Here is a 21802-nt window from a genome sequence, read left to right as displayed (position 1 = left end):
ATATTGGAGATAATCTTTAGTTTTTTTGCTCTGGTGTTTTCTTTCTTGTTATACTATGCCTCTAGATTAAGTGGCTGTCTGCTTTGATGGATCCTTAGAGGCTGTGATGGGTGTGGCCAGAGTGCTCTGTTTGATTCTTCAGGTTTAAGGGTGTGCCAAATGTGACTCACCCAGATTGTTCTCTCCCTCACTCGCTCTTTTCTTTTTCTTTTTCTTTTTTTTTTTTGACTCAGTTGGTAAATAATTCCGCACAGCTGAGTGGAATTGAGTGTAATTGAAATCTGGCCTCTGTGGGTATTCGTTTGATCTACCCCTGGGACCACACAAAGAGTTTATGCATCTTCAGTATGTTCTCAATTTTTTCCACAATCTCTCACCAGGTTGCTAAGGTTACCGAGTTTGTGTACTCAGTGAGTTCTCTTGCCCCCCCTCGGATTTTCACAGTCTCAGATCGTTAGCTCCACCTACTTTCACTAGATTCTAACCTCCTGTTATTTCTCCCGACCAGAGTCAAGTTTTTCTCTGCTTGGCTTTGTAAGGTGAGTGGAGAGAGAGGCTAGTGTCCATGCTGGTTCCCCTTATTTATTAGTTTTTTTTTCTCTCTTACATTCAGCCTGGTGAACTTTCCCCAGTAGGGCCTCAGGCCTCGTTCTGCCTTTCCCCACCAATGTCTTGGGTTTCTGAGGTTTTTGTCTTACCTCCCCTCCCAGCACTGGTGAGATTCTGCAGCTCAACTCCCGCGGCTGGGCTTCCATGTGGTGGGCTCCCCATAGGTCCTCTGGGTCACATCCACTGGATCCAGAAGCGTTTCCTCTGCAGTTTTTTTTCTTGAGTCTTTTCCTGAGGCTACAGTAACTCCACTCTTATTAAACTATCTTTTCCCAGACTATTGGTGTATGCCCTCACTATCTGCCATCTTGGCTCCTGAGATGTGCTTCTTGAAAGAAGAAAATAGATGGGTTTTATTTGTAATCCATTCAGCCAGTCTGTGTCTTAACTGGAGAGTTGAGGCCATTAACGTTCAATGTGACTATTGATAAGTAGTGACTTTGCTCTGCCATTTTTCCAAAGATATTTCTTTTTTTTATTTTTGAAAAATGTGGAATGCTTCACGAATTTGCATGTCATCCTTGTGCAGGGGCCATGCTAATCTTCTCTGTATCGTTCCAATTTTAGTATATGTGCTGCCGAAGTGAGCACCAAAGATATTTCTAATTTATAGTTTGAACTTCCTGTGATCTTTTACTGAGCAATTTTCTTCCTTTACCTTCTTTCATATTGGTGACCATGTTTCTGTGTTTCTGTGTGTAACATATCTTTAAGCATCTTTTGCAGGGCTGGACGAGTGGCAACAAATTCTTTCAATTTCTGTTTGCTATGAAAAGTCTTTATTTCACCTTCATTCACAAATGAGAGCTTTGCAGGATATAATATTCTGGGCTGGCAGCTTTTCTCTCTTTTACCTGGGCTATGTCTCACCATTCCCTCCTAGCTTGTAGGGTTTCTGATGAGAAGTCAGCTGTGAGTCTAATTGGAGATCCTTTGAGAGTAATCTGACATTTCTCTCTTGCACATTTTAGAATCTTTTCTTTATGTTTCACTGTGGTGAGTTTGCTTACAACGTGTTGTGGTGAAGATCTTTTCTGGTCATGTTTTTGGGAGTTCTGTATGCTTCCTGTACTTGGATGTCCTTTTCTATCTCTAAACTGGGGAAGTTTTCTGCTAATATTTCACTAAAAAGCCTTCTAATCCTTTCTCTCTTTCCATGCCTTGAGGATCTCCTAGAACCCAAATGTTGTGTTATTTTTATAGTATCCTGTAGATTCCCAACAATATTTTTTAGTTTTCTAATTTCCTCTTCTTGTCTTTGGTTTGACTGTATACCTTCCTGTGCTCTGTCTTCTAAGTCTGATATTCTCTCTTCTGCTTCACTGATTCTGTTTTTAAGGCTCTCCACTGCATTTTTTATTTGTTCTATTGAATTCTTAATTTTACTTTGATTTCTCTTAAATATATCAATTTCATGTTCTATTGAATCCTTCATTTCATTCTGATTCCTCATTAAGGTTTCAATTTCATGCGAGAGATTTTCTTTCATGTCCTTCATGGGTTTCAGTAGTTAGTGCATTTGTTTGATTACTTCTATATAATCTTGTAATTAATTTTTTGAGTTTCATTTCTTGCATTTCTTCTATCTCATCATCTTCATAATCTTTTATTAAGTTGTTGTGTTCTTTTGTGGGTGTCATGTTGTCTTCCTTATTCTTGTTTCTTGGATTGTTGCATTTGTTGTTCCACATTTGTGGAGATACCTGTTGGTTTCTTCTTTTTTTTCCCACTGTGGCAGTTTTTCTTGTTGTACTATGCCTCTGCAGGTAAGTGCACTGTATGCTTTCAGTGAATCTCTAGAGGCTTGTGGTGGGTGTAGCCAGAGAGCTCTGTCCAGTTCTCCAGGGTTAAGGGCGTGCCTAAGGTGACACTCTGAGGTTTGGCGTGGTAAATCTTCTCTCTCTCTTTTTTTAATAGGAGGGAAATAATTTTGCTTTGCTGAGCTCTTCTCTTTGATGGATACCAGTGCCTGAGTGCTAGCCCTAGTGGGTATAATATTAATCTGCTCTGTCCCAAGGACCACATAAAAGATCTGTACAGGCCTCAGTGTAAGTTCAGATTCCCCTGCAATGTCTCTCACCTGGTAACCAGTACCTCTGGAGCTTGTGGCATCTACCACTGAGACTTTTCAAAGTCTCAGCCATACTGTGAGTTCTCTCACAGACCCTCAGGTTTTTTTTTCTTTTTCACTTTTCCGATTCAGAAGTTTCACACAGTTACAAGCTCCCTGCCCCCTGTTGTTTCTCCCCACTAGAGTCAGGAGTCTCTGCTTGGCTGGTTGCTGGGTGCAGACACAAGCTGGCACAGCTGTTATGGTGGCTGCTCTATCAGCTTGTACACCTTTGTAAGGTGATTGGAGAGAGAAATGTATCTTTACTGTCCACCTCTTTTTTTTCCTCTTCTCTGGTTAGACTGGTGCACTTTCCCCCACAGGGCTTCAAGCCTCATTCCGTCTAGTCTCTTAATGCTGCTTTTTCAGCAGTGTTTCGGGCTACTGCAGTATACTCTCATCTTACTTTCCTGCGCTGATGCTTAGACTCTTGGCTCTTGGAGTCCCGAGCCATGGGCGCCCATGCCCTCTACGTAGGTCCACCGTGTCCTTCTTATTTTGGTAGTTTTCTCTGCCGTTTTTCCCCTAACTCTTCCCTGAGACTACACTATCTCCACTTTTTTTTTTAAAGAATTTATTTATTTGAGAGGTAGAGTTACAGACAGTGAGAGGGAGAGACAGAGAGAAAGGTCTTTCTTCTGTTGGTTCATTCCTCAAATGGCTGCAACGGCCGGAGCTGCCCAGATCCGAAGCCTGGGGTCAGGTGCTTCTTCCTGGTCTCCCACGTGGTTGCAGGGACCCAAGGACTTGGGCCATCTTCTACTGCTTTCCCAGGCCATAGAAGAGAGCTGGATTGGAAGAGGGGCAGCCAGGATTAGAACTGGCACCCATATGCGATGCCTGTGCTGCAGGCAGAGGATTAATCTACTGTGCTACGGAGCCAGCCCCTATCTCCACTTTTTTTAAAGTATCTTCTCCTGGACTAGATCAGTAAGCTCCCTCCTATTCCGTCATCTTGGACCACCCCCTAAAAAGGCATTTTTCAAAAGAGGAAATCCAAATGGCTAAAATACACATGAAAAAATGCTCAGGGTCACTAGCCATCAGGGAAATGCAATCAAACTACAATGAGGTTTCATCCCACTCTGTGTTAGAATGGCTTTCATACAGAAATCAACAAACAACAAATGCTGGTGATGATGTGGAGAAAAATGTACCCTAAACCACTGTTGGTGGGACTGTAAACTGTTAAAGCCACCGTGGAAAACAGTATGGAGATACCTCGGAAACCTGAATATAGATCTACCATATGACTCAGTAATCCCACTGCATAGAATAAGCATTAAAAATTCAATATAATTTCAAGATATTAGCTAACAGATTCAATGTAATTCTTATCAAAATTCCCATGAATTTTAACAGAAGTTAAACAATTCTAAATTTTTTTTTCGTATCATGGAAGACTCTGAGTAGCCAACGCATACCTGACAAAGATAGCTAAAATTGGAGGAATTACACTATGTGATATAAAATTATATATAAATATATATGAATAAAAACTGTGGTATTCATATGAAAACTGATATATAGACCAATGGAACAGCATGTAGAGCCTACAAATAAGTCCAGGAATTTACAGGTCACCTATTTTAAAATAAATTTTATTTTAGAGGTAGAGTGAATGAGAGAGAAAGAGTCAAAGAGTGAGTTGGGAGAGTGATCCCATCCAATGCCCAGGTCTGAGTCAGGCTGAAGACAGGAACTGGCTACTCATTCCAGGTCTCCCATGTAGGTAGCAGGGAGCTAGCTACTGGAACCATTACCACTGCCTCCCATGGTGTGTGTTGGCAGGAACCTTGAATTTGGATAGGAGCCAGGATGGAATCTAGACATTCCAACATGGGATACAATGCCTGGGATTCAGCCAAACAAAAGCCAGAATCTGGGCACTCAATTGAAATCTCCCACAATGAATAGTAGGAGCATAATTACTTGGGATATCATCTATTACCTCCAAGAGTCTGTATTAGCAGGAAGCTGTCAGATGCTGGAGCCAGACATAGAACCCAAGTCCTCCAGTATGGAATATGGGTGTCTTAATTGGAATTTTAATCATCTTACTTACTAGACTAAACATGTCTTCCTGGTGCAGTAAAAATTAAAAAAAAAAAAACTTTTCTGCTCTTTTCTCCCAACTTACCTTTCATTAGTATTAAACCACTATGTTTTCTCAGACATGCCAAACATCCCACGATTCATTCTGCATGCTGTTAATTTATCCCAGAATTAATTCCTCTTCTCTTCATTCCTTTAACTCTTAAATCTCTATTGACACTCCACTTGCATGGTAAATCTGCCCAGACCCTCACAGGCAGATTTAGTAGTTCTTTCTTCTATGTTTGCAACCACTTCCTTAAACATGCCTTTCATGGAGCTATAATTCAGATTGATTAAAATGCTTTGTATGAATGTATGTATTTACTTTTTGGGCTTCATACTTCTTGGGTAGGGACCAATATATGGGTAATAGTCAAGAATGGACTGATTGGGTGTTTGGTGTAGTGGTTAAGACATTGTTTGGAGTGCCTGCATCCTGTATCAGAGGGCCTGGTTTGAGTCCTCTTGATTTCAGTTTCTTGCTAAAGCACATCCCTAAGACAGCTCAAGTAGTTAGATCCCTGCCACCCAGATACTGATGGGTGGTCTCTGTCTTTCTGACTTTCAAGTAATCTAAATAAGGATTAAAAAACGAGAATGGGCTGAATGACTAAATTTACTGCCTAGGTTCTAATTTTTTTTTATTTTTTAAATTAAAGATTTATTCTATTTATTTGAAAGGCAGAGTTCCAGAGAGGGAGAGATGCAGAGAGAGATATTTTCTATTTGCTAGTTCGCTCCCCAAATTGCCACAATTGCCAGGGCTGGGCCAGGCTGACGCCAAGAACCAGGAGGTTCTTCTGGGTCTCATGTGGGTGGTAGGGGCCCAAACTCGGGTCATCTTTTGCTGCTCTCCTAGGCCATTATCAGGGAGATGGATCATAAGTGGAACAGCCAGGACATACACTGGTGCAAATATGGGATTTCAGTATTGCAGGCAGTGGTTTAATTTGCTATGTCACAACACTGGCAACTCTAGGTCCTAGGCATTAATTTTCAAGGGACTTAGAATGTAACAGGTTTTAAAAAATCTCTTTGGCTGTCATTTTAGAGATTGTACATTGTAAGCCTTTAAAAAAGTCCATTTGTTTAGTTTAAAGGGAGGGAGAGAGCAAGGAGGGATAGAGAGAAATCCATTTGTTGGTTGACTCCCCAAATGCCTGCAACAGCTGTAGGTCGGTCTGGCTGAAGTCAGGAGTCTAGAACCACTCTGGATCTCCCATGTGGGTGTCAGGGACCCAAGTACTTGACATATCATCTGCTCCCTCCCAGGGTGCACATTAGCCTCAGCTGGACTAGAAGAAAGGCCCAGACTTGAATCCAGGCATTCTGCTATAGGGTGTATGCGTTCCAAATGTCATCTAACTGCTCTGCCAGATGCTGGCATCACCACTGCTGAATGTGAAAAAATTCAAGTAAATTCCTCCTAATTAGCATGTGTATGTGCTTGAACTGATAAACATTTATAATGAAATTCACATAATTTTGATCACATGTGTTCACACTCCCCAGGCATTCTGCCTCATTTTAGGCCAACAATGAGCAACTCAAAGTGGGCAGATAAAATTGCCAAAGGTGAGGCTCTTAAAACATCAAATTTTAGTTTTATTTCCTCTCCAGTGACTGATTACACTTTTTTTTTTTTTTTGGTTCTTGCCAAACCAACTGGGTTCCAGGGACAATTCCCTTGACCATATGAGCAAAGCTGACAAATCCAAGCTTCTGAACCGGCACCTGGTCATTGTTCTCCATTGCTGTTAATTAACCATGGCTTTGACGTACGTTCAGCATTTTACATAGTAGCAGTAGTGCAAGCAGAAGCCGAATTACCAAGGAACTCTGGTTACCTGAAGATGCTGTGGTCTTGGAAAGGGTAGGTGGGAAGATGGAAACCAATATACTTGAGCTATTATACTCAGTTTAAGAAAAGCAGTGTATTACCAGAATCTACCTATGTAGACACCAAATAAGTCTTTGGTTGTGGCCCAGTCAGTTATAATGTGAGGCAATATATTGTAGAGAAAGTAAAAGGAAAATAACTGACTTTTAACTTTCACCAGGTAGTAAAAGTATGTTTTGGGTTTTAAGGAGGAAACTAAAGCTATGGAGGAGAATCAGGATCAGCCCAAAGTGGTGTCTTCAGTCAGGGATTTGGGGATTCCAATGATGACTTAGAAAAGGATTTATTTTTGGGGTTGGCATAGTGGTGCCACCTTGATTCTGGCATCCCATATAGGTATATTTTGTGTCCTGGCTACTCCACTTCTGACCCAGCTTCCTGCTAATGGCCTGGGAAAAGCAGCAGAAGATGGACCAAATGCTTTGGGCACCAGCCACCCATGTGTGAAACCTGGAAAAAGTTCCTGGCTTCTGGTTTTTGCCTGGCCTAGCCCTGGCTGTTGTGAGAAGTGAACCAGTGGATGGAAGATCTCTCTGTATGTCTCTCCCTCTCTCTCTGTAACTCTGACTTTCAAATAAATAAATAAATAAATAAATAAATACATCTCTTAAAAATAATTGAAACTAGAATAGGATTTTTTACCTCATCAATCTCTTCAATAGGCACTTGGGGAAATTATTAACTCATAGAAGTTACAAGTCGATACTATATGCTCTATTTTATTTCTGTTTTGGCAGAAAATTAAAATAGGATGCATTCATGAGACACTAGTGTTCTGTGACATTTTTGGGGACCAAAAGCCAAACAATAAACACAGACCCTAGAGAGAGATGAACTGAGAACTCCATATGACCTTAGCACATCTAATAATAAATGTATCATTGCTTTCTTTTTTTAATTATTTTTAAAAAAAAATTTTGACAGGGAGAGTGGACAGTGAGAGAGAGAGAGAGAGACAGAGAGAAAGGTCTTCCTTTGCTGTTGGTTCACCCTCCAATGGCCGCTGCAGCCGGCGCACCACGTTGATCCGAAGGCAGGAGCCAGGTGCTTCTCCTGGTCTCCCATGGGGTGCAGGGCCCAAGCACTTGGGCCATCCTCCACTGCACTCCCGGGCCACACAGAGAGCTGGCCTGGAAGAGGGGCAACCGGGACAGAATCTGGCACCCTGACCGGGACTAGAACCTGGTGTGCCGGCGCCGCTAGGCGGAGGATTAGCCTATTGAGCCGCGGCGCTGGCCCACCATTGTTTTCAACTGTGATATAGTAAAGGTGTGTTAATGGTATTAATGGGAGAATTATTCTTTCTGCTATAATTTATATTTCTTGGGCATTTAGTTGTGTTTTTCTTTCTCTCATGTTTTGACCACCTCAATGTAAAATAGAAGTATATAAGGTTAAGAGAAAAGCATGTATTTAGAAATCAAAGAGCATGAGAATTGTTCTTAAGAGGAAAGGTGAAAAAAAGTGGGTAACAATCTGATTGTATCATTCAAAACAGTAAGGATTACATGACTGGGTTCCTGTAACATTGTATGCTAACTGTCGGAGAAGCAGACAGATGCACATAGACTTAAACCAAAAAGCCAGAAAATTCAGTTGAGTACAGGAAAATAGGTTTGGATTGATAGAATGTTAAATCATAAAAATGACTAACAAAGACAGACATCAGAGTCTCGGGTAGTGTATTTTAAATAATTTGTATATACCCCTGATACGAAGGAGGGCAGAAATTCTCTTTATATATTCTTTCTATTGTTTCATTGGCAGGGCACTTGTTTTCTCCAATTATAAATGTTAAAATGGCTAAAAACTTCCGGAGGACTGACCAAATTCATGCAAATGATAATATTCAGAGAGCAAGTTTTGAAGGGTCATGTTCTTTAACTTTAATGGCCTTTAAGAAAAGAATAGTATGGTGGATAAAAATTCTGGAGAAGAACAGATTTAAAGTGTCCTTTTGGACACATGACTCTGCTACTGAGTTCTTCGTTTCCATTTCCATTTTAAGTTCCTGACCCAGTTCTTGACTTTCTCTTTTTCCTTATCTAATTCATTTTTTGGTTGTATACTTGGGCAATTCCAGATGTTCCAAAACTATCTGAATTTTTCTACCCTCAAAACTCAAGTTGCTTAAATTCCTGCTACTGCTTCCAGAAAGTGGTAAGAAAAAACACTTTACACAAGGCTGTGAAAACTTGTCATTTCTTATGGTCTGCATCCTTGGGGAGCTGAATATATTATCCCACAGATTTATGCTTGGGTCTCTAGGAAAATTATGATTTTATCTATCAATTTAGGGAATACATCAGGTATACTGCCAAGTTTTTTTTTTTTAAAGATAATGTATTACATGAAATTTACATTTTTATAGTGCAGCCATTAGAGGATTCCAGTGTTCCTAACAATAACTAGTTAGTAATTGTTCAGAGACCTCTTATTCTCTGAGCTGTATTGCTCTCCCCTTCCATCTATCTATTTCTCTATTCATCGTGCACACATGCATCCACTGATCTGTCTTTCATCCAATTAGTTATCCACTAATTCAACAAACACTAATGAGAGAGGTACACCCTGTGACAGGAATGGTGCTGGGGATGCCTGAGGAATAAATACAAAAGACTGACATTTGTCTAGAGGAACTAATAGTCTAATGCAGGATTTCTACCTTGGCACCATTGACATTTGGGACTGGGTCATTCTTTGTTGTGTGTGTGTGTGTGTATGGGGGGGGCTATCCTGTGATTGAAGGTTGCGTGGTAGTGTCCCCAGGCTGTGCTAACTGGATGTTAGTGTCATGTACTTTGTCCTATCACTCGCAGTTGTGGCAACCATAAATGTTTCCAGTCATTGCCAAGTTACCCTGGAGGGTTGTAGCATCCTAGGTTCAGAACCATTGGATTGATGAGAGTGACATAAGAGGTCATAATTTGCTTATATTTTGATGCATTACAATAAAGTGCACAAAGGAAGTATATTCTATCTGCATATAATGATCTCTGATCAATGCTAACATACTTCTACAAGATAGTTCTTAGTTCAGTCACAAAAGAAGAGATCTTATATTTGAGGAAATAATTCATTACTGCTGAATTTACTTTGTTATGCAGTAACTTTAGTAATTCCATATGAGAGATCCTAATTCATGTAAATTCATCTGAATAAACAAGCAGACTTCATTGTTGCTTTTCCTTACATGAAATTTCTGTTGAACTATCTATCAGAGAAAGTTTAATAGAAAATTTTAAAAAATGTTAACTAAGTGCCAAATTATTTAAAATGACCCAGGATATGGTTTAGTAAGTAAAGAATATTTTTCTTTTTTCACTTCAAAATTCTTGAAAATGTTGTCATAATTTTTTCTGTCCTTACCATTCATTACTTATGGTATTTTTGTAGCATTGGACTTTTTGTGCAAGATATTATTTCACTTTATTTGTCTCAGATTCCCTTCTGAAAGCTTTAAATATCTCCATATTTTGTGGTTCTTACTGAACTTTGTGACTAAATGTATATTTACTCTATCAACATTGTTCATAATTTTGTATATTTGGGGTCTTTTCTATTTATTTGCAAATAAAAATTCACCAGTGAGATGCAGTGTTTCACAAGCCCCAAATAGTTATGAGTATCTGTAGACCTGAAAATTTCTCCATCATTTTATAGAATTTTCCTGTCAGTCCCATTTTTTAATAACACCCCCCCAAAAAATGAAACACTCCCAATACTACCCTATTTTTCCTTGCTTAATTTTCTGCATAGCAAAATTACCATCTAACAGCACATATATCTTTATTTATTGATTATTTAATTGTCTTTTTTGATCAAAACTCACATTTATGTGGGTGGATTCACCTATATGAGTACTTTCCTTTTTTAATTAAATTTGTATTTATTTATTTGAAAGTCAGAGTTACACAGAGAGAGGAAGAGACAGAAATCTTTCATCTGCTGGTTCACTCTCCAGATGACTGCAACACCCAGGGCTGAGTGGATCTCCTATGTGGGTAACAGAGGTCCATAGTACTTGTTAGGATGCTGTTTTTCCCAGGCCATTAATGGGGAGATGGACCAGAAGTGGACCAGCTGGGTGTTGAACCAGCACCCAGATGGGATGCTGGAATTGTAGGCAGTGGCTTAACCCTCTACACAACGCCAGTTCTGAGTATTCTTCTTTTTATTTTTTAAAAAGATTTATTTATTTATTTGAAAGGCAGAGTACAAAGAGGCAGAAGCAGAGAGAAAGAGAGGTCTTCCATCTGCTGCTTTTACTCCCCAGTTGGAGCTGTGCCAATCCAAAACCAGGAGCCAGGATCTTCTTCTGGATCTCCCACACAGGTGCAGGGGCCCAAGGACTTGGGCCATCTTCTACTGTCTTCCCAGGCCACAGCAGAGAGCTGGATTGGAAGTGGAACAGCTGGGACTTGAACCAGCGTCTATATGGGATGCCAGCACTGTAGGCAGCAGCTTTACCCACAGTGCTACAGTGCCAGCCCCCCGAGTATTATTCTTGACAATAATCCTAGTGCTTTAGACCAGTTTCTGGCACATAATGGAATGAAGTAATAGGAACTATTTTATTTTAGTCATTAATTCACAAAAAACCCATTTTGAAAACTTTTTATGTGCAAGACTTTGTATGAACAAATTATGGGGACAGAAATGCAGAGGACTAATTATTGATAGGTTTGATTAACATATAGTCCTGGGGGAAAATAAACAAGTGGCAATAAGTTTAGGAAATAAATTTAGGCAGAATGGTGGGTCATGAGGAAGATGTGACTGATGAGGTCAGTCTGGATATCAAACAATGAATAATATCTTGAGCAATATGAAATAGGAAAAGATAACTTCTGACTTGAGAAACAAAACCAGAGTCACAGAAATCTTCACATATACAGCAATTTCACATCAGTGCTACTTGTTTGTGTTTTCGGCAGATGCGGTATGGGCACTGGTCCTCTAGATCCTTCACCATTCCTCTTGGTAGTAAGCCCATGTAACGATGCATTAACGGCTGTGTGTAACAGCAGCATTAATGGCCACAAGAATGCTACTCAATTGTTGTGAAATGTTCAGGTAATATTTGAATTCCATAATTTATATACTTCTCCAAAGAGGACATTCATATAATGCTGTTTATTTCAATTTTTTTCTTTTTTCACCTTTAGGGAACCTGAGAGTGAATCTACCAAATGAGCTAATGAATGGAGGAAATCATTCAGTAGTGTCTGAATTTGTGTTCCTGGGACTCTCCAATTCCCGGGAGATTCAGATTTTTCTTTTTTGTTTTTCTTGTCTCTTCTATGTTTCTAGTTTGACAGGAAACTTCCTCATAGTCATCACTGTATCCTTTGACCGTTACTTGTACTCCCCCATGTACTTTCTGCTGGCCAACCTTTCTGTTATTGATTTGATATTTTGCTCCGTTGCAGCACCCAAGATGATTTGTGATCTTTTCAAGGAGAAGAAAGTCATCTCTTTTGGGGGCTGTATGGCTCAGATCTTTCTCAACCATGCTGTTGGGGGTACTGAGATGGTGCTGCTCATAGCCATGGCCTTTGACAGATACGTGGCCATATGCAAGCCTCTCCACTACTTGACCATCATGAGCTCACGGGTGTGCACTTTGATACTAGTCGTTGCCTGGATCATCGGTCTCATCCACTCGTTGAGCCAGTTGGTGTTTGTTGTAAACTTGCCCTTCTGTGGCCCTAATGTGTTAGACAGCTTTTATTGTGACCTCCCTCGAATCATCAAACTCGCTTGCACAGATACCTATAAATTTGAGTTTATGGTCTCTGCTAATAGTGGCTTCATTTCCTTAGGTGCTTTCTTCTTGCTCATCCTCTCGTACATCTTCCTCCTGTTCACTCTTCAGAAACACTCCTCAGGAGGTTCATCCAAGGCACTTTCTACTCTGTCAGCTCACATTACTGTGGTGATTTTATTCTTTGGTCCACTTATATTTTTCTACACATCGCCATCTCCCTCCACACATCTGGACAAATTTCTAGCCATATTTGATGCACTTGTGACCCCTTTACTAAATCCAGTCATCTACACATTCAGGAACAGAGAGATGAAGAATGCAATGAAGAGAGTATTCAGGCGGGTCGTGGCTTTTTAGAAGAATTGCTTAAATGGCTGGATTGAAATACAAAGATCCCAAGTGATGTTGCAAGTCTATCATAGCCAATGCTTATGGGGAAAGGACTTTCTACTTGCCAACACTGTGAGTGCTCACAGAACTTCATCGCCTACATGGTCTGTCTTGTTACTACTGGAGAATGGGTGACATTCCTCCTTGAAGAGAAAGAAGGATTTTTACCTAAAATATATAGAGATAAAATTATATTGACTCTTGTTTTTCTTTTCTGAAAGAACTGTGTCAATAATAGCTTTCACATATATTAGATAATTGTGTAAATAACTTATTTCTCAGGAAAATTGTACACTGCTTTCAAGCGATCCTGCCCCATAATTGGAGTACTTGTTAACAGCATGCTTTATTATCTGTTTGCATCCCATAGATATTTTTCATTTGTTTGGCTTTGCTATGTCAGCCTTTCAATTATGGGTAAAAAGGATAAATGTTTAGGATTTGTGCCCTTTTACATATTCTGATCCACAGATCTTGCTTTCATGTTTTGTTTTCTATATGAGGGAACAATGTTTCTACCTTATTTTAAGTCAAGTAGATCTGGTGTTGGCACATTTTTTTCTCTGTGAGGAGTTATACATAGTTTCATCTTTGGGAGCTACATGGTCTCCTTTGCAACCATTCAATTCTGCTGTTGTAATGTGGACAACACAAACCTGAATAGGCATGGCTGAATTCCAATAAAGATTTATTTACCAAAACAGCAGATAGGTTGAATCTGACTCAATGGTATGTTTGTCAACTTCTAAAGTAGATGTTGTTCAACATACAAATTTGACTATTATTCCAGGTATCATAGTCCTTATTTTATAACAGGAGTCTAAAATGAAAGGCATTATAGCATAACATACAATTTATGATTAAAACATAGATATTCTGGTCCCAATAATATCAACTAACTTGCTGTGTTATCTAACTCACTTGATCTGTCTATAATTCAATTCTCTTTTTGAAGATGGCAGCCTAAATCACAGGGTCTTTAAAATGATTAAGTCAGATGGTGTTTGCAAAGACTTTGGTGGGGTCGGCACTATGGCCCATCAGGTTTATTGCCTACAGTGCCAGCATCTCACATGGGACCAGACTGCTCCACTTATGATCCAGCTCACTGCTTATGCACCTGGGAAAGCAGCAGCAGATGGCCCAAGTGCTTGAGCCCCTGTACCCTCCTGAAAACTTTGAAGAAGCTCCTGACTCTAGTTTTGGCCTGGCCCAACCCTTGGCATTGTGGGCATTTAGGGAGTGAACCAGACTTTCCCAGTGTTCTCTTCTAGTAATTTGATGATATCAGGTCATAGATCGAGATCCTTGATCCATTTAGTGTTTATTTTGTATAAGGTGTAGGGTAGGGGTCATGTTTCCTATGTCTGCATGTGAAGATCCAATTTTATCAGCACAATTTGTTGAAGAAACTGTCCTTTCTCCAGAGATCTATTTTAGCATGTTTGTATGTTTGTCAGAGATTACTTGGTTGTAGCTGTATGGATCATTTTCTGGGCTTTCTAGTCTGTTCCATTGGTCTGCATGTCTATTTTTGTGCTAGTATCAGGTATCTTGATTATAACTGTTCTGTATGTTTGATATTGAAGTCTGGTATTGTGATGCCTCTGGTTTTGTTTTTTTGTTTAAGACTTTTTTTTTTTTTTTACTATTCAGGATCTCTTGTGTTTCCATAGGAATTATAGCATCATTTTTTTCTAGATCTGAGAATGTCATTGGTATTTTGATTGGGATCACATTGAATCTGTAAATTGCTTTGGGTATATGGTCATTTTGATGATGTTAAGTCTTCCAATCCATGAACATGGAAGATTTTGTATTTTTGTGTATCTTCTTCTATTTTTTTTTTTTAATTTTTGACAGGCAGAGTGGACAGTGAGAGAGAGACAGAGAGAAAGGTCTTCCTTTTGCCGTTGGTTCACCCTCCATTGGCCGCCGTGGCCGGCGCGCTGTGGCCGGCGTACCGTGCTGATCCGATGGCAGGAGCCAGGTGCTTCTCCTAGTCTCCCATGGGGTGCAGTGCCCAAGCACTTGGGCCATCCTCCACTGCACTCCCTGGCCACAGCAGAGAGCTGGCCTGGAAGAGGGGCAACCGGGACAGGATTGGTGCCCCGACCGGGACTAGAACCCGGTGTGCCGGCACCGCAAGGCGGAGGGTTAGCCTAGTGAGCCGTGGCGCCGGCCGTCTTCTATTTATTTCTTTAATGTTTTATAATTTTTATTGTGGTGATCTTTCACATCCTCGGTTAAATTTATTCCAAGATACTGAAATTTTTTGTAGCTATTATGAATGGAACTGAACTTACACATTGTTTCTCAGCCATGGCATTATTTATATACAAAGGCCATTGATTTTTGTGTGTTGATTTTATATTCTACAACTTTATCAAACTCTCTTATGAGTTCCAGTCATCTTTCAGTGGATTCTTTAGGATCTCCTATAGGTATAAAATCATGTCATCTGCAAACAGGGATAATTTGACTTCTTGCTTTCCTATTTGTATCCCTTTTCTTTTTCTTATCTAATGGTTCTTTCTAAAATGTCCATGATTGTATTGAAAGTGGGCATCCGTGTCTGGTTCTGCATTTTGTGGAAATGCTTCCAAGTTTTCACTATTCAGTATGATGCTAGCTGTGGGTTTGTTGTACATTGCTTTGATTGTATTAAAGAATGTTCCTTCTATACCCAACTTGCTTAAGGTTTTTATCATGAAAGATGCTGAATTTTATCAAATGCTTTCTCTGCATCTGTTGAAATAATCATATAGCTTTATTACCCAGTTTTTTAATGTGATGGATCACATTAATTTATTTGTGATTATTGAACCATCCCTGCATACCATGGATAAATCCCACTTGGTCAGAGTGAATGATCTCTTTGATGTGTTTTTGGATTTGATTAGCTAATATGTTGTTGAGGATTTTTGCATCTATGTTCATCAGGGATATAGGTCTGTAGTTATCTTTCTCTGCTGTATCTTTTTCTGGTTTATAAATTAAGGTGATGCTGTCCTCATAGAAGGATTTTGGGAGGATTCCTTCCATTTCAGCTGTTTTAAAAACAATTAAAATTAATTCTACATTAAAAATCTGGTATAATTCAGCAGTGAAGTTGTGTGGTCCTGGGCTTTTCTTTGTTGGGAAGGTCTTTATTACTGATTCAATCTCCCAATCATCAAGTTGGTTATTGGTTTATTTACATTTTCTGTGTCTTCATGACTCAGTTTTTCTAGATTGTATGTGTCCAGCAATCTATCTAGTTCTTCAGGATTTTCCAATTTGTTGGCATATAGCTGTTTGTAGAAATTCCCTTGTGATTCTTTTTTTTGTTGTTCTGATCTATAGTATTTATTTATTTATTTTTCCCCAAAGAAACCATTTATTTAATGAGTACAAATTTCATAAGTACAATTTTAGGAATATAGTGATTCTTTCCATCATACCCACCCTCCCACCACCACTCTCACTCTACCTCCTCCTACCTCTCCCATTCCCAGTGCCATTCTCCATTAAAAAAAAAAAGACAAACAACAACAACAAAAAACTGTTCCTTGACAGTCAGGATAAGAAGTGTTCAAACCATTGCTTCTCAAAGTGTCAATTTCACTTCTACAGGTTTCCTTTTAGGTGCTCTGTTATCACAGATCAGGGAGAACATCTGATATTTGTCTCTTTGGGACTGGCTTATTTCACTAACTCTGATGTTTTCCAGATTCACCCATTATGTTGCAAATGACCGGATTTCAATTGTTTTACTGCTGTGTAGTATTCTATAGAGTACATATCCCATAATTCTTTATCCAGTCTTCTGTTGATGGGCATTTAGGTTGATTCCATGTCTTAGCTATTGTGAATTGAGCTGCAGTATACACGGGGGTACAGATAAAAGTTTCATATGCTGATTTCTTTCCTCTTGGGTAAATTCTCAGAAGTGGGATGGCTGGGTCTTATGGTAGGTCTATATTCAGGTTTCTGAGGAATCTCCAAACTGTCCTCCATAGTGGCTTTACCAGTTTACATTCCTACCAACAGTGGAATAGGGTACCTTTTACCCCACATCCTTGCCAGCATCTGTTGTTGGTAGATTTCTGTATGTAAGCCATTCTAACCGGGGTGAGGTGAAACCTCATTGTGGTTTTGATTTGCATTTCCCTGATGACTAGTGATCCTGAACATTTTTTCATGTGTCTGTTTGCCGTTGGATTTCCTCTTTTGAAAAATGTCTGTTTAGGTCCTTGGCTGATCTCTTAAGTGGGTTGTTTATTTTGTTGTGGAGTTTCTTGATCTCTTTATACATTCTGGTTATTATTCCTTTATCAGTTGCATAGTTTGTAAATTGTGGAGCAGATGGGATTCCAGCACCCACATGGGATGCCAGTACTACAGGCACTGGCCCTACCTGGTAGGTCATAGCACCAGGCCCTCTAATTTTTCTGATTTTTCTTTTTGTTCTGACTGATATATTTCCAAAGATTTGTCTTCTAACTTGGATATGTTCTATTTTTTACCTCACCAAATTTGTTGAGGTTTTTCTACTGTACTTTTATTTGACATATTGAATTTTTCATTTCTGTTTGATTTCTCTTCAATACCTCAATCTGCTGTGAATGTTTTTTCCTCTGGCCATGTATGGATTTCTTTAACTTATGAATTTACTTCTCATTGCTTCTGAGTTATCATATGATCATTCTTTTGTATTCCTTTTCAAGCATTCCATCAATCCCTAAGGTCTTCTTCGCCTTCTATTTTTTTCAGAAAGCATTTAGTTATTAAATATAAATTTCATAGGTACAGCTTTTGGAATATAGCTGTTATTCCCCCATATCCACTCTCCCACCCTAATCCTGTCCCACCTCCTACACCCTCTCCCATCCCATTCTTCATCACGACTCATTTTCAATTATCTTTATATACAGAAGATCAACTCTTTACTAAGGAGAGATTTCAACAGTTTGCACCCACACAGACACACAAAGTATAAAGTACTGTTTGAAGACAAGTTTGACTGTTAATTCCCATAGTACAACTCATTAAGGACAGAGGTCATACATGGGGAGCAAGTGCACAGTGACTCCTGTGATTTAACAATTGACACTCTTATTTATGACGTCAGTGATTACCTGAGGCTCTTGTCATGGGCTGCCAAGGCCATGGAAGCCTTTTGAGTCCACAAACTCTGACATTATTTAGACAAGGCCATAATTAAAGTGGAATTTCTCTCCTCCTTTCAGAGAAAGGTACCTCCTTCTTTGATGGCCCATTCTTTCCACTGGGATCTCACTCACAGAGATATTTCAATTAGGTAATTTTTTTTTTTGCTACAGTGTATTGGCTTTCCATGACTGAAATGCTCTCATGGCCTTTTTAGCTATATCTGAATGCCTTAACGGCTGATTCTGAGGCCAGAGTGCTGTTTAGGGCATCTGCTATTCTATGAGTCTGCTGTGTATCCTGCTTCCCATGTTGGATCATTCTCTCCTTTTTAATTGTATCTATTGTTACTAGCAGACCCTTGGTCTTATTTATGTAATCCCTTTGACAATTAATCCTATTATTATGATCAGTTATGAACTTAAACTTATCACTTTAACTGGTAAGATGGAATTGGTACCTGCTAACTTAATAAAATTTGGAGTCCCATGGCAAGTTTTTAGTTTTACCCTTAGGGGTAAGTCCGAGGGAACATGTGTCGAACTGTACATCTCCTCCCTGTCTTTTTCCCATTTTTATGTTTAACAGGAATCAACTTTCAATTGGATTTAAACACCTAAGAATAATTCTGGTCTTTACATTCTTTTTTTTTTACATTTTTTTTAAACTTTTATTTAATGAATATAAATTTCCAGTGTACAGCTTATGGATTACAATGGCTTCCCCCTCCCATAACTTCCCTCCCACCCGCAACCCTCCCCTCTCCCGCTCCCTCTCCCCTTCCATTTGCATCAGGATTCATTTTCAATTCTCTTTATATACAGAAGATCAATTTAGTATAAAGATTTCAACAGTTTGCACCCACATAGAAACACAAAGTGAAACATACTGTTGGAGTACTAGTTATAGCATTAAATCACAATGTACAGCACATTAAGGACAGAGATCCCACATGAGGAGCAAGTGCACAGTGGCTCCTGTTGTTGACCCAACAAATCGACACTCTAGTTTATGGCGCCAGTAACCATCCTAGGCTGTCGTCATGAGTTGCCAAGGCTATGGAAGCCTTCCAAGTTTGCCGACTCTGATCATATTTAGACAAGGTCATAAAAGACAGAGTGAGGATAGTAACCAATGATCCTAAGAGTGGCATTTACCAGGTTTGAACAATTATACAGCATTAAGTGGGGAAGAGGACCATCAGTACACACAGGTTGGGAGTAGAGCCATTGGAGGTAGAGTAGAGGTTATGATTACAAAGGAATGAGGCCCAAGTACGCTAGACAGGGTCTAGAACAAAGGACAGAGTCATTATTAGAGGAGCTAAGAAAGGTGCTGTCTAAGCTACAATTAAGTTTTCTGATTGAGAGGCAAATAGAACCTGATAGAAGGGGCTTAATAATAATCTGGTGGGCTTTAGGACTTGTAAGTTCAGAGGCCCAGAGCTATCTATCTCTTCCCATGGGGTATATCCTAAGGGAGGTGTGAACCTCCTAGGGGAAGGCACTCTGTTGACTTTCATTACTTGGCTGGCCTGGGAGGAGAGCTGGCCAGGTAAAGGCAGGGGGCATCTCTAACAAGAAATTTACAGTTCTGCCTGCAATGTTGCTGACCCTACTTGACCATCCCCTCAGCTGCAGTGGTCACTTTGGAAGTTGGGCTGAGTGAAGGGCTTTTCAGCTTAGAGCCAATAAGATCAGTGGCTCTGACCTGGGCATCCTTCGACTCCAGGGCAGGTCCATTTCCAGTGATCCAACTCTTGGCAGAGCTGCCAGGGCTCTTCACAAGCTGACTTCTGCTGAAGCCCAGGCTTACCGCATTGAAAGCCACTGCAGTGGACTGGCCTGTTAGGTCTCTTTGAGGGCAGATCACTGTACAGATCAGCCATTAATAGGCCTGCCACCCATTGCTTCTGATGCCTAGCTTTCTTTTCCTCCTGGTTTGTGTTAAAGCAGACCAGAGGATGCAAGTCAAGGGAGTGCCCAAGTCCCATCTCTAATCTTCGGTGGCCTGAACTACAAGTCTATAGTCACAGGCATGTTCTGTAGTAGTTTTTCTAAGGTAGACAATGCCCATGAGGAAAATTATGTTCTCACTTTAAAACTTTCTTTCCCTTTTGTCTGAAAGGGAGGTTTTTTCTACTTACTGTATACTTCGCTGATGGCGAAGTGAATCTAGCTATGAAATTATTATTTAAGTTCTTATTTTGGCTATGCTATTACAGAAAAATGTTAGCCATCTCTTTTATAAGGTCTAAAGATTAAATTGTGCGTCCTACAGATTCCTTCATAATAGAATTAGTTTCCTACCTTGAAGAGAATAGAGAAATGAAAGAACAAGTTGGGCTTAGAATAGAGAAATGAGGGAGCAAGTCCTAGATCGCTTGCTGACAATAGCAATATTACATGAATACTTAGCAAACCGTTTCAACAATTAGAAACAACTTAAGAAAACATTTACCAGAAGGTCCAATGCCTTCTATAAATTTTAAGGATCATGTATTTGAAAACACCTCTTAAATATCTAACATGGTGTAGTTTGTTTAGCCAGTAAACTTAAGCACAACCATCTAAAATGTTTTTAGTTTCTTTCTACCAACACGTTTAAAACATATGATACACAGATTCAGGTCATACAAATTAAAATGTATCTTTGATTGATTTTAGCAGCTTAAATTTATGGACAATCTTTTTTTTTTTAATTTTAAGAATCATGTATTTGAAAACACCTCTTAAATATCTAACATGGTATAGTTTGTTTAACCAGTAAACTTAAGCACAAACATATAAAATGTTTTTAGTTTCTTTCTACCAATACGTTTAAAACATATGATACACAGATTCAGGTCACACAAATTAAAATGTATCTTTGATTGATTTTAGCAGCTTAAATTTATGGACAATCTTATCTATAAGCCATTTAAAATAAAACTCTTAATAAAATTTCCCCATGTGGACATACAATATGTACACACATATAACATAGCATAGTAGACCAATATAGCAATTTTAATAATAGCTTTTAAAATCCTTAACTCTTTTTGTAGATTGCCAATTGATTTGAATTGCTTTTTGTTTTTAGTAACCTCAGTTAACCATACTTTCTCTCAGTTGGTACTGTTAATACATTATTGGCTTCATCTGTTTACAGAGCCATCCCAAAGTACTGAATACAATAAAAGTGGCTGGAAAAAGTCCATAGGAACCTATAGGAGGACAGCTAAACACAGAACCAACAACGCTTTAGTTTTATGAGCAGCACATCATATATAACTATGGATGACAAAAGACTTTAAGTCGCCATGTTTAAAATTATAAACTCATCAACCAACAAGAGGCACTTGCTTACTTCACAGTATTTTTGAAAGCACCTGTAGGATTTTACAAGTATTTAACCCTTTAGGAGGCCTCTGGGTCTTTCTCATTAAGATAACTATCATGTCTAGTAACACAAGATCCTTAGACTTTTTAATTCTCAAACATTTGTATTAATAGCATTTTCCATTATAGAAACTTAAAGTCTGGTACCACATCACATCTTGACAGTACTTCTAATATAATCCAAATAGCCTGATTAGTTGGTGTCTCTATAAGATGAGCGTCATAGGTCCTTCGATTTTTTCAGTTGGGCCCAAACTGGAAAAACCAAAGTCCAGGATTTACTGGAAATTTTAGAGTCCAGATTGTTTGAAACTTTAATTTTTTTGAATGCCTGTCAAGAATGCCAAGAAGGCTCAAAATCCAAAATATCTGGTTGAAATAAGATTCCTTAAAAT

At 39.2% G+C, this 21802-nt stretch overlaps 1 protein-coding gene and 1 non-coding gene across 2 annotated transcripts; one reads left to right on the top strand and one right to left on the bottom strand.

Moving 5' to 3' along the window:
- Positions 1-1093: 1093 nt before the first annotated feature.
- Positions 1094-1200, bottom strand: LOC133770641 (U6 spliceosomal RNA). The gene has a single exon (XR_009867351.1). It is a non-coding gene; the product is annotated as a U6 spliceosomal RNA (small nuclear RNA).
- A 10713-nt stretch (positions 1201-11913) lies between these two features.
- Positions 11914-12843, top strand: LOC133769510 (olfactory receptor 4F15-like). The gene has a single exon (XM_062204724.1). It carries the CDS (start codon positions 11917-11919, stop codon positions 12841-12843), a length of 927 nt encoding a protein of 308 aa, XP_062060708.1. The 5' UTR covers positions 11914-11916.
- The last annotated feature ends 8959 nt before the right edge of the window (positions 12844-21802 follow it).

This window comes from Lepus europaeus, chromosome 11, assembly GCF_033115175.1.
Source record: "Lepus europaeus isolate LE1 chromosome 11, mLepTim1.pri, whole genome shotgun sequence".
NCBI lineage: Eukaryota > Metazoa > Chordata > Mammalia > Lagomorpha > Leporidae > Lepus > Lepus europaeus.
The sequence above is the reverse complement of the archived record's forward strand: the minus strand, read 5'-3'. Positions and strand labels throughout refer to the sequence as shown.

Excerpts from the sequence above, each read along its gene's own strand:
- LOC133769510 (XM_062204724.1), top strand. The coding sequence starts at position 11,917 with ATGAATGGAGGAAATCATTCAGTAGTGTCTGAATTTGTGTTCCTGGGA.